Consider the following 13,404-nt stretch of genomic DNA (forward strand, 5'->3'; position numbering starts at 1 on the left):
GGTAAAGCAAGCAAACGTGACTCCAGGTACACAGAGGACAAAGGAGATGGGTGAAAAGAGCCAGTTTTTGCATAGACCTTTTCTTGATTTAGGCTAAAATTATTTAGACAGTTCTAACAAAAAAACTCTTCAATGCACTTTCAGTTTCTACACCTAGATTTCTTTCATCCTGGGTCAATTTTTAGATATTACAGCCATATTTGAGTGTTCTTCTTCCTCACTCCTTTCCCAGTGCATTGTAGGGAACCATCGCAAACAGTGAGTAAAATGGGTATGTAAGCACATGCTTACTTAGAAATGTACCACGTAAGGAAACACAGGTGTGAGAAAGGGATTTCTGTTTCTCTAGTTTTTCACTTGTGATCCTGAGTGACTTGTAACCCGAGGTAACTGTTTGTCTGGCAAGTGTGTCCCTCCTAAGCTGACTATACTTAGAGTCAGTTACCATCACAATTCATGAAAAATCTTGCAAGAACGCTTGTGGCAACCAGAAATATTTTAATTCTTTTCTGACTGGGTATGTTATTCATATGCTTCCAGTCACTGAAATAATCAGTGTTTCCTCTCCTACAAGACATAAAATATTCTACATGGCACTGTCCTATTATTAGAAATAAGTAGGTCTCACGTGCTTAGCCACAGCATGCATTGTGCACTGTTCCTTTGATCAGTTCCCATCTTCTGTTTTTTAGTACTCATTGGAGTACTGTCGTACAATCCTTCTGAAAATGTAAGCAAATGAGCTTAATTTTCATTCTTTCTCCTTTGTTCCTAGACATAAAACTGTTTCAAAATGTACTTTGTAGGCTGCTTCATGTCAAACCACAAGAAACATATTGCTGATTAAAACTAAAAATAGGACACTTGAATCCAAATCCAATCTCAGAGGCAGCGTTCAGTATTCTGAATTCTACTGCTTCTTACCCTGCATGCCTCTGAGAAGCACTCACTGAAGTGTCACAGTTTCTATACCGATGGTGGAAAAAAGTTGTAACAGTTGCTCATTATAGTTTGTATTAACGTCTTCTAGGTAAATTACTTCATAATATAGTGTTTCATTACCCACTGCAAGAAATTATAGTTCTATTAGAAAGTTTTAAATTAGAAAAGTAAGGAACAGATTATTTCTGGATTTATGTGTCTCTTGAATACCGTGTGTAATAACATAGATTCAAAAAAATATTCCTCAAGGAAATGCAGAATGCACTGAGGCTCTTGTTCCAGTGATTTGATCCTTATTGTTCATGGTAAATGAGAGAGTCAAGAACCTCTTATGCCTGAATGCAGGTCATGCGTTGTAAGACTGGGTGCGCACATCTCATCTGGCTAGTACGCAACTGCTCCCTCTCACGTACCTTGATGCACGTCGCTCATCTTGCTGTACGATAGATAGGTATCACAGAATGAGGTGGAGCTGTGAAATCCTTGGGAAAGAGGAGAACAGGCTATGGGACATAGACTTTATGAATTATGCTGGCAAACTGTGTTGACTGCAGGCCAGAGGTCAGCCTTTCCCATCTGGAGATAAGGCTAACCTCATTTTAATTTGCACTGTGGTGGGCTAAAAGCATGTGCGCAGTGGACTACTTATCTGAGGAGAGGTGTACTTTTTCAAAATTGCTCTAATGAAGTTTCTTGCAACTGCCTGGCTACACCCTTATTCCATCAGTGTCCTATTTCCCAACAGATCTGAGCCGAAGCTGGTCTATGTATATGAGCTTCCTGCTGCTTGAGGAAATCTGGGTTTGTTTCTGAGCTCTGAAGTCATCTATGTCTTTCCCTTACTTTCAGATGAAATATCGGATACATCAAAATGTCCCCCTTTCCTTTTCCTAATATCTCCCGTCCTTTAGATTTACTGTGAAACAGATGGTCTCTCTGTCTGTTCCCCAAACATCTGACAATCTGGAGTCACTTTAGATTCAAAGTAAATGTAGTGGAAATTTGCTCATCTCCTGTAGCCTCAGCATATTTGAACTGAAATTACTGTGAACCTAAAGGCTGTTTTCCATGCTATGCTGGTAAATAAAATGAGAAATTTACAGTTATTTGCCTTTCCTTTATGAGAGTACTGCAATAAAACATTTTATCTTGGATGGCCTTCATTATTGGGAACAGTGTAAAAGATGGAAAGAGTTCTTTAGGATTGTCAGAGACTTGGAGTCTCTGGGATACGTGGTTGAATAAATCCGTTGATTTGTAAGCTGAGCACATTTGAAGCTGACTCACCACAAGATGCATACAAACAGAAAATGTCCTTTTACAGACCTGCTTTTTGTGCGTATTATTTTGGATTAATATGTTTAGTGCTGACGGTATACTTGGTGCTATGTAAAGCACACTAATAAAACAGTCCTGGCCTGGGGAAATGTACTGTATAAAAAGATAATTATGGAGAAGACAGGATGTACTTGGGTACAAGGATGTGGGGGAGAGAGCAGAGATTTTTGGATTGATCTCCCTTAGAATATAGCTGACAGTCAGTAAAGGAGACAGAATAACTCCTCCCTCTAACCTTTTATTGCATCTATTAAAAGTATCAGATATTTTACATGCAAATTGTGTGTCAAGAAGTATTTGTACTGTACGAAGCACAGTGGGACCCTCTTCTCACTGGGGCCTCCAAATGTTTTAGATGTAATAATGAAATAATCATTTCATTTTTTGAGTGTTATGGAAGAGGCACACATTTAAGCAGGATTTTAAATACGGCAGTTTAACAGCTTGATTTTTTTTTTCATGTACATAAAGATTTCCATATTAGAAAAAAGGAGGCTGAGCAAGCATAGGGAGAGAGAAGGAAACAAATCTGTTGTGTTCTAAGCCAGTGGTGAGCGAGGAGCATGGAGAAACTGTCCGCAGTTGCAGCATGAGAAGGATGTGCTTCAGAAATTTAGTAAATATATAAAGGTTTCTTCTGCCTGAACATTCCTCATCCTTTGCGTGCACCACGAAACTAATATTTTCTATCTTGTTGTCAAAGCCCCCTATTTATAAGACTGTGAAGTTACCAACTTTAGACGTTTTCTTGGATTCCTGAAACTGAAATCCCTCAACATCACCTCCCAGACAAACTGCACATATAAAGGAAATTTAGGTCTTAAATAGCGTGGATTCTGGGAGAAGAGCATCAGTTTGGGCTAACAGCAGACGAAGGAAACACTGAGTTTTCAGGTGCGCAAGGATTTTCTCAGGTCTGAAAGAGAAGCAGCAAACTTCAAGTTGAGTACAGTTGCTCCGAGTTTGGTCCAGGTAGTGTGAAGGAAAAAGGTAGCTGTTGCTGTGGAATAGCAGGGTACATTAGCTAAGGCAGAAAGTGATCAGATTGTTAGCCCTGAGAGAGAGGGGAGGAGTAAGTAAATAGCAATTGGTGGTGGAACATTATAGGCTAACTGGGGTAGAAAGCTGAGGAAATTGTAATGTGCAAAACTTGTCCTTATCAGAATAATGCCTTGAACAGGCATTCAAGAACAGCGTGGAAATTGATGAGGCACTGGGATGAAGATGCTTGACCATGGCAGAATTTTTCTCTTTGATGTGATGCTTTTTGTCTGAATATAAACTCAATTTGTATACTCAGTGCTCTAAGGAAAGTAGTGTTAGCTGTAAATCTCTTCTCTTTTTTTTTTTTTTTCCCAGAACACTGGCTCTGATTAAACCTGATGCAGCACCCAAGATGGGAGAATTAATTGATATCATTATTAATGGAGGATTTACAATAACTAAGGCCAAAATGATGGTGCTTTCAAGGTAAGAACATTTTAAGGTTAGCTATATAAGATCTGAGTATTATTTTTGCATTTAAGGGCATTCTCTGAAGTTATTCCATGTTGTTCCACACATTAAATCCATTCCAGTGAGTAATAAAGGGAAGACTCATCTGTTTCATAATCATGTGTAGGTTTCTGAAAGCATGTAGAGGATTAAGCTAAGTGCTGAAAAAGTTCTGTGCAAATGCATATGGGTGAATGTCTCTGTATGAATCCAAGGTGATTAGTATAGCTTCAGCAATTCCATAATATTAATTATTGACATGTTGCTATGTCTTCACCCCGTGGCTTCATGATGCAAACAGTATTGCTAATTATAACACAGTTGTCTTTAAAGCAGTTGGTTTTTTGCCTTTCAGTAAATCCATCCCCTTAATTTGTGCTCCTGGATAATGACTAGAAGTCCCCAGCAAAGCAAGTGATCTTTTGGTCTCATTGCAGGGATGGACAGATTTTACTCATGCATCTTCCTAATCCCCCCACCTCCACACCCTATTGCTGCTCTCAGCCACCAGATAGAAAGAAAACATGTTGCAGAGGAAAGAACACACCGAATTTACTGTGGAAGAGTTCCCTGAGGTTACTGCACTGTTTCTCAGTTGTTGCTTTGCTAAACCTGCCCATATACAACATCTCTTTGACAAGAAAAGCTTTCTTACCATTTCATGGGTTCTTACGGTTTATGTATGGGAGCAGGAACAATTTTCTCCTAGCTCAAAACCTTTCTGGCATTCTGAAATCAGATAGAACACTCTGACTCCCTCTTCCTATGTGTGTGTTCACCTGCTGAGCTGTTTGACTACTCTGGTCCCAGATCCTCCCTCAAACAACTCCAGTTCATGAGTTTAGTCAGGTTTCTAATGCTGATTCACAATCAGCCTCAGTGTCTTTCAAGCCAACTGTTTTTTGGCTTGCTCTCCTGCAGTCTGAGATACTTGATCCTGAAATGTTGGGTAGTTCTTTATTTCAGTGGCTGTCTGAGAATTTGAAGAACTGTTGAGCCAAGTCACATGCTCTGGAGTTGACTCACTCTGAGGAAAAAAGAAACTTTGAGATTTAAATTTTTATTGCCTATTGCTATATAAAAATCTCAGCTTGTCTTGTAAAATTGAAAATAATGATTAATAAGCACAAGACTGAGCTGTGATACTGGATATATTTAAAATGATGTCTGAGTACTTGTGGTTTCTCTGTGGACTTCTCCGCTTTAAAATGTTAGAACTGTGCTTTGCCAAAGTCTTCTATACCTAAATCTCTGCAGGCAAACTTGTTCAAACCAGCAGGAACCTACTTAGATAGGTCAGCTCTCTAGTCTCTTCAGCTAATCATGCCTCAATTCAATTCATTATTCCCAGGTGAGCACTGTTTTCCATTCTCTAAAAGTAGAGAACTAGTAAGATAGATGAAATTAAAAAGGAACTAAGTAATGAAGTGCAACTCTAGTTTTATATCTATTGCAACGGGAAATTTTCGTAACTAGTAGCGGAGTTTGATTTGTTTCAGAAAAATATCCTTCAAATATTTCTTCATGTTGGGAAATAAGAATTCTTAGCCTGTTTGCATACACTTTTCATATTTGCTTTCCAAAGTTTTTGTGTGTGTGTGTGTTTGTATATATTTGTATATATGTATGTGTGTGTGTGTGCGTGTGAATTAGTTTCACTATACCACCCAAAAATCCTCTTCTGAATCATGAGCAAAAATTTTAGGATATTTGCTGAGCATAAGTTTGAAAGTTGAGATTGCAAAAGTTCCTGTGAGTAGCATCAAAATGTATCGCTACCTTAGTTTAAAAAAAAAAAAAAGGAAGGAAAGCATGTTAACTGTATGGCCAATGGAAATCTTCTGACTTTACAATGCCACGTACTTGTGCTGAACTACAAGCAACAAACCAGGAACTGCTCAGTTCACATGATCAGGTGGTCATTTTGATTAACAAATTGGATAAAGTTATGAGTGTTTACATATTTATCTAAGTTAGAAAAATTAAATTCTTCTTAGGTAGATGGCTGGTTACTTTGAGGTTGTTCTCTTCCTCCGGCAAGGGCTTCAATACTGGGTTTAGATCTGTAACTTGAAGTTCTGTTCATAGGTTGTCCTTTTTTCTTGTATGTTAACTTATAAAGGGAGAGGGATGTGTAAAGTGGCATTGCAGAGGACAGTGCCATGCCTTTGTTCAGACTTGTAATCTGTTATTTAAAAAGCATGCAAGTAATTTCTTTAAGTAAAAGGTGCTGTTCAAAGTGAGCAGAATCATGGAGACCAGAAAAACTCGCAGAATTGTTCCTCTAAGTGCAAGCAGTCTTTTCCAGTGAGAATCTTTCAGTCTCCCTGCAACTCTCTGCAGCTCTGCTTTGGTGATGAGCTTTGCACCCAGGCTGGGGGTGAGCAATATTGCTTACCTTCAACTCTCAGGCCTTCTGAAGAGCTTGTCCTTCTCCATAGTCCAGCTTCAGAACATGGTACGCACCAAGTTTTGGGACAAGGCAAGACCAAGCCTTTGCTTTTGACCTGGAATTTTGAAGCAGCAGGATAATAGGGCTAGACTTAAAAACCTTCAAGTATTTTCTGGCCGTTACCATACTGAAAAAGCAGTGGAATTAGCGAGAGTTAGACATGGGAAGCAGCTGGAGAGAAAGCAGGGAGGAGAGTAGCTTGGCTAGCTGCAGGAGACAGTGGAGTGAAAAGCCACAGAATGGGGTGCCCAGCTGTGGATGGCAGGTGGGTCTGCATCACAGTCCCCGACACTCACTCACATCTAGCTGAGCCCAGTGCCGCTAGTGGTGTGGCTGCGGTGGTGCAGAGCTTGGAAAATGTCACAACCCTGTCTGAAAAGGTAGATGAATATTTTGATGTTTAGCCAGCAGCAAGCACTGTCTCATATATGCTGCTTGCATTACCTGAATAAAGGCTAAGTAGCAGCTGCAGTACAGACATACTGTGTGTGCCTAGTGGCTGTGTTTTTTACCTGACAATATATGGAGCCCTCCTCATTACAGAGCCTCCTTTGCCTGGGGAGAAAGCAGCGTGTAGTAACTGGTGTGGCCCCAGAGGGGAAACACAAGACTGAATTCAGTTTTCAAGTGAGAAGGTGCTGGGTGAAAGCATGTTTTAATCTAGAGGGGATTGTGCTGCCTACGGGACTTAAAATATTTGCAGATATTGAGTAGAAACCAGGTTATACAATATTCTGTTGTACGCCAGTGTAATCAAGCAGTAGCCTGGATAAGGAAATAGGTTCCAGTGAAGCAGATAGATTGTTGATTTATGCTTTAAAACCCGACTTCATTAACCAGCGTACACACTCAAACTGAGATGAAAAATGAAAACAACAGAACAGTGAATGGCTTGGCAAGGAGACAATGCTGCATGCATTTCCTAATCTGAGTAAGTGGGGACCTTCAGTGACTGAAAATCAGTGTTAATGGTCTTCAGTGGTCATTTCCTTCCTGAAGCAGCAGCAGAAGTTGGAGTAAAATACACCTGTAGACATGCTATGACAGAGAGTTAAATGTTGTTTTTGTTAGTGGGCATGAACACGCCACAAGCTGTCTGGCTAGGGAAGACATTACCTGTGGAAACTTGTTGATGAATGATCAGTTGTGGTTTTTAAGGGGTTTTCTTATGTCTTTCTTTCTTTTCCTTTTTTCTTTACTCTTACAGAAAAGAAGCAATTGATTTCTACGTAGACCATCAATCAAAACCTTTTTATAAGTAGGTATATAATTTTCAGCTTGACATGTAATATACTTATTTACTGAATGCACTGGATTCATTTTGCATGTTTGAAACTGCAGAACAATGGGAAAGTCAGAGCTTATCTTAGTTGAGTGGAGCCCTTTGCAAAGTATGGGCCCTGTTCATCTTCCTCCAGGGGCAGATCCCTATTTTGGTTATCCAGGGTCTTCACTCACAGTCTTTACAGCCTGATTATCAGGGGAATGTCTTTGGTCCCTCAGAAATGAAAATGCTCCTAGCAAAGCAAAACTTCAAAGCCTAGGGAAGAAGCATCTTCACGATCAGGGTGGGGCTTGCAGGAAAGGAGAATTGGGGGGGAGCAGTTAGCTGTGAGTTCTGGTTTGGTGGCATGTGCCCCAGATACTGTGCAGTTTCCACTTTGCCTGGAAATGCCAGCAAGCAACTTTCTCCCTCTCGTCTGCGTTTCACAGTCTGCCTCTGTTGGGAAGGGGGTGCAGCTCTGCTTTGTGTTTTTCAGTCTTGCTTGAACAGTGGGCTGCACTGATGTAGTGAAGAGACCCAATTTCAGTGCTGACAAGAAGTGCCTGAGTATTAGGAACTGCCAGCTGCTCTCCTGCCACAGCAATTGGTATATTGTAGGTGCAAACTCCTGCCCTGCACTGAGGTGTGACCCCAGGGCATGTCTGACCATATCGGAGACCAGAGGAACATTTAGAATTGCCTTTTCTTTGCTGAGTAAGCCTGCCTGAATATGCTGATAAGTGAGCAAGAATTCTGCCTGTAGTGTTATTTCGCAGATGTCTACCCTAATGGTGATTATCTGAGGCTTTTGTCCACTGAGATGTGCCCTTTCTCCTATCCTACAGTCCCGTTAGCTACGTCTTTTGCATAGGATTTTTCTCTGAATTAGAAATAAACAGCTAGAAATAATTAATGATCCAATAGAACAAGAATCTTCAAGCCAATGAAATCTAAAATCTCTGACACAGTTACATCTGACGTTTTATTACTGGTCTTTAAAGAGGACCTTCAGATTTGATTTGCAAGTTCACTAGTCAGTAAAAGTCTGGTGAACAGTAAGAAAAAATAGCAATTCTCTTCTTGGGAAAATAACATTTTTCATATTAAAGAATTTAATTTTTATACATGCATTTTTATATGCAAAATTTTATAAATGCACAGATGGATATGGGCACACATGCCCATAACTATAATCATACAAAGCTTTTTTTAAAAAAGAAAATAGTACAGAAAGAATTGATTCAACTTTCCCATTTGTTGGCTGTGTATAGACTACAAGCTGAAAAAGTAGGGTTCTTGGCATGCTCATTAGGTAAAGAAATAGAATTACAGTTACTTTTTTTTTTTTAAATGGAACATATCAGGGTTTCCAGTCTTGGGTAGCTGTTTTCCATGGAAGTGAGATGGCCAGGACAGGCTGCCTCAGACAGCCTCCCCTCCTTACTCAGGTTTATGCCATTAACACGAACTGATTTCTGCTTATGCCGGGATGTGATGACTTTGTGGTTAACCCTCTTTCCCCCCTCCCCCCCAACCTTCCAAATCTTATGTCTCCCTCCCCTTCCGCTTTGGATTTTGGCTAGGCAAGCTTTGGCTAGGCAGGCCTGGAGACTGGGCAGCAGAGCAGCCTGCTCTAATGGTAGTGCTGATGTTGTTTCAGTGAGGAAAATGCACAGGGTGCGTGCGAGGATCCTGAAGGTCTGCTGTGCAGAAAAGACATGCTTAGGAAGCATTCCTGACAGGCAGATGGTTACCAGGGGGCTCTTTCCACTATTGCTGCTACTGATCTTTTACAAAGTAGTTTAAGTTACCTGGCCCTTTTTCTACAACCATAATAAGAATCACAGCATAGTTTAGGTGGGAGGGGAATCTCTGCACATGTCCTGATCCAACCTCTTCCTGAAAGTCACCTCAAAGGCAACTTCAAAGTTAGATCAGGTTGCTCAAGGCCTTGTCCAGTTGAGTTCTGAGTGTCTCCACTGGATCATAGGTTTTTGTTGTTTTTAATTCATTGCCTGGATTACCATATGCTATTTCCATTTTGCAGTGAGCTTCTCCAGTTTGTGACGAGTGGTCCCATTGTTGCTATGGAAATCTTAGGAGATGATGCAGTGTCTAAATGGAAAACATTACTAGGACCTGCAAACTCTGCAGTAGCTCGAACTGATGCGCCAGACAGCATTAGAGCAAACTTTGGACATGATGGCCTAAGAAATGCAGCTCATGGCCCAGATTCAGTTGCTTCAGCTGCTCAAGTAAGTTTTTGTGTGTGTTTGACTCGTTTTCTTATCAACTGAATTTTTTTTTTTTACTCAATCAGATAACAGCTAGGTCAGGAATTCTTTAATGTTTTTTCCATTTCAGTTCAGAACTAATTTAGATATTCTGCATGGATCCTTTTGAGCCACAGAAATGTAAACAGTGGCTGGAAACAGAAATCTTGTTTATCCCCATTACAAAGGGGGCCATCGAGCACTTTGATGAGGAGAGCATGCCTGGTCATTTTAACCTCTTGTGTACATCACATACACTGAAAATTTTAATGTTGTGTTAACTGCATAGTCTGCATAACCTACCAGTGACCTACCTGTGTTGATCTTAAAAAGAAAGGGTACGAACATTTACATTATTTTGTGCCCTCGTGTTCCGCTTACCTATTCTCCTCTGCAGTTCTCACTGCTCCTCTTCCTCTGCCCACAGCCCATTTCCTTCTGCTCTCATTGTTCAGAAGAAATAGGCCCCCTTGAAAAAAGATCGTTTTTTTATTGCTTTGTATTTTGAAAGGTAATACAGCAGGCCTGACTGTCAGGAGTTTGGTCTGCTGAAGTGGCATGTAGGCTGTAGGCCTGTTCTCTTTTGCTTTGTTTGCAGTCTGTCTTTCCTTAGTGTTAAGAAAAACCTCAGGGACTGGGTGATAGATATTACCAGCATTTAAACAGAACTGAGCTGTCCAGTTATGTGCATTGATGTGTGGATAGATGTGTTGATAAATGTGTGGTTAGAATAAAGTTTGCATACTGATTGTTGAGGGCAAAGGCTTGTTTGAATGGTTTAATTGCCTGTTTCCTGGCTTTACTTTTGGTATTGCCCTGTGGTATTTAACTCTAGATCATAGGGGAAAAAATACCAATTGTTGCTACACTGATCCTAGTCTATCCTCCAGTTAAGGTGGAAAAGTCGCGGTAGAAGAGCTTGGGAGAGACCTACCTCAGAATAGATAATAAGCTGCTACGCATTATATATTAGAGAATATAGATATCCTGGTAGTGAGGGCAGAGTTGGTCAGCCTTTTCTTGCGGCCCAGTGTTAGGCTGCACGGCATAGCAACTTAATTTGAAAGCAAGGGTGGTTTTCTGTTGGTCAGGGGCTCAACCTGCTTGATCTGTGTTGCACTACACAGCACCACGCATGGCCCACTGGATGCTCTTTGTGTCGCTCTGGTTTTGATGAGAAATCATATGCTGGACCTGAAATACCTTTTCTCATGGCAGATTTGATAAAGTTGATACGTATTCACACAGAGTTTTTATGAAATTGTTGGGTTTTTATGGTGAAGAAAAATTCTGATTAAGAAAAGTCTTTGTAGATCTGGTTAAATATCTAGATGTCTTCATATAGAAAGGAGAAAGTTTCTGTTTGTTCCTGTGTGCTGGCATGGCAACTGTGCCAGCATTTGAAGCAAGAGCCTATGAAAATAATATTTATTAGCATAAGATTTGAATTAGAGCTATAAGTATGTGCTTTGGGTTAAGATTGTCATTCCTGCATTTTATTGTTTTTAAAATGCTGTTTGAAGGTTCCATTCATCTCTGCTACTTCTATGACTATAGAATTATTTTGATGAACTTTTGCTGGTTTGTGCATCTTTGTGGAGTTATTGATACCAACACCAGGCTCTGATAAACCAACTGGAATTGTGATTTTAATAAGCCTGTGCCTAGTTTAATTTAATAGGTCCAGTATTAGTATTATGTGGCTATATAGCAGTTGTCATGGAAGCTGGTTGGATGTGCCTTGCAGAAGCTTTCCTGAAAAGAAAGAAATATAAGTTAAAGGGACATGAAGGAAAAGCAAAGTCCCAGCCTTATCTAGTGATTGGATTGTAGATTAAGCATTTAGAATGGAAGGCTGCGTTGTCCTTTTTGGGACTAAATTACCAATAAAAGTATGTATCTGATATACTCTAAGATGGTGTCTCTATTTCTGCAGGCCAAAGTTGGGGATTATTTTAGATCAGGTATAAATGGAAAGAAAAAGTATTTTTGTTTTTAAAGTTCCATTTGGTTCTAGTTTGGTATTTCCTTATCCTAGTCCTTTGGCATTATTTAGTTACTTTTCTTTTATGACTTTTAATGACAAAACAAAGTGTTTGTAGTATTTGTAAATATTTTACTGCCTTTTCCTGTCTGCTGCATTTAGAGCAAATGTTAATAACAGAGTGGGATAGGGTCTTTGGAGCATGCAGCGTTTTATCCTTAGAAGGATGTAGGAAACTAGCTCTTTTGCCTCGCATACGTGCACTTAAAATGAGGATAATTTGTTATAGAAAAAAACAAAATACATTCTTCCTTTTATCAAGAGGTCCATTAGTTGGAATTGTGTAATTGTTTGGCTAAGGAATACAGGAATTATCAGAGTGCCATGAGCTAAGGAATGGGAAATAGTCAAGCCTATTACATCTGAAGTGTGCTACTAAATTAACTGAGACAATTCCAGGAAATGGCCTTTAGCACTACTACTGTTACACAGGAAAAAATCAGATGGATTTTGTAGTAGTATCTCCAGGATACTGTGTTTCCTTTAAATAGAAATTCATCAATTCTCTTACTGAATTTGACCAATAGGTCTTAAATGGAATCTGTGTCTACAGCATTTGGCTAATGTTTATTGGCAGATTGTGTAGGCCGTGTGAATAAATGGTATGGAAAAAAGCATGAAGCTGGCTGCAAACAATGAGCAAAATATCAGGGAGGAAGGAGGCTTGGATGTCATGCTCCCCCCAGCATAGCCTACGACCCCAGACTGTGTGATTCACAGATGGTGATGGAGGAGGAAGGGAAGCAATTGGAGGCAAAGAGGATCTTTTGATTCATCCCAGAAGTCAGAGCAGTTGAGTTCATCCGCTTCAGTTCAGGAAGATAGAAAGTAGGGTCAGTAGGTCATGAGGAGCAAGTTGACAATTTCAGACAAAGTTGAATTGTTCAAGACAAAAGGAAAAAAAGCCGTAAAAAATGGAAAAAGCTGTAAAAATGTAATGGAAGTCAGTTCTGCATATGGAAAAAACATACTAAGAACTGGATGTTAGCTGTATTCTGCTCATGTAGAGAAAAAGGTGATGTGAAGAAGAAGGATAAAATATGTGTATATGGGACTGGATTTGGGAGCAACACTGAGAAAAAAGAGAGAGAATACAGAAAGTGGGAACACTCTGCCAAGTGATTATGGCAGCAGCATTTTTAGTGCTTGGAATGGAAATAGATTGCGTTGGGGAAGCAGAGAGAAAGAAATTGCGGGAGATATCCAATTTGTGATTTTATGATTGTAACAATGGTGCCAGAGAGAAAAAGATATGTTTGAGAAAATACTAAAGGGAAAAATATATTTGTAGCACCAAAATTTATAATTAAGGTTTATGTGGCTATAGATATGTCAGATGTTGTTATTTATGATAAAAAGCTGAGGTGTACCACCAAATCAAACTAAATTGCAATTGTTTTCAGGAGCTGGAGTTGTTCTTTCCCTCCAGTGGGGGTCGTGGACCAGTCAACAGTGCAAAATTCACAAACTGTACTTGTTGTATTATTAAGCCTCATGCAGTTAATGAAGGTAAGCAATGTAGATAATGGAAGCAAAAGCGATATGTGCTTTGCTGTATCCTGTGACCATATCTATGTCATTTTAGGGAGAGTAAGAA

At 39.8% G+C, this 13,404-nt stretch overlaps 1 protein-coding gene across 5 annotated transcripts in view; it reads left to right on the top strand.

Moving 5' to 3' along the window:
• NME7 (NME/NM23 family member 7) overlaps positions 1-13,404 on the top strand; it is a 96,644-nt gene that overhangs the window by 25,056 nt on the left and 58,184 nt on the right. For all 5 annotated transcript variants that reach the window (XM_064520736.1, XM_064520720.1, XM_064520734.1 and 2 more), the window contains 4 exons: positions 3,640-3,750; positions 7,434-7,484; positions 9,538-9,745; positions 13,211-13,316. In XM_064520736.1, the coding sequence (XP_064376806.1) occupies positions 3,640-3,750; positions 7,434-7,484; positions 9,538-9,745; positions 13,211-13,316 (476 nt within the window). The remainder of the gene's footprint in view (positions 1-3,639; positions 3,751-7,433; positions 7,485-9,537; positions 9,746-13,210; positions 13,317-13,404) is intronic.

Source organism: Dromaius novaehollandiae, chromosome 1 (genome assembly GCF_036370855.1).
Source record: "Dromaius novaehollandiae isolate bDroNov1 chromosome 1, bDroNov1.hap1, whole genome shotgun sequence".
NCBI classification, from domain to species: Eukaryota; Metazoa; Chordata; class Aves; order Casuariiformes; family Dromaiidae; genus Dromaius; species Dromaius novaehollandiae.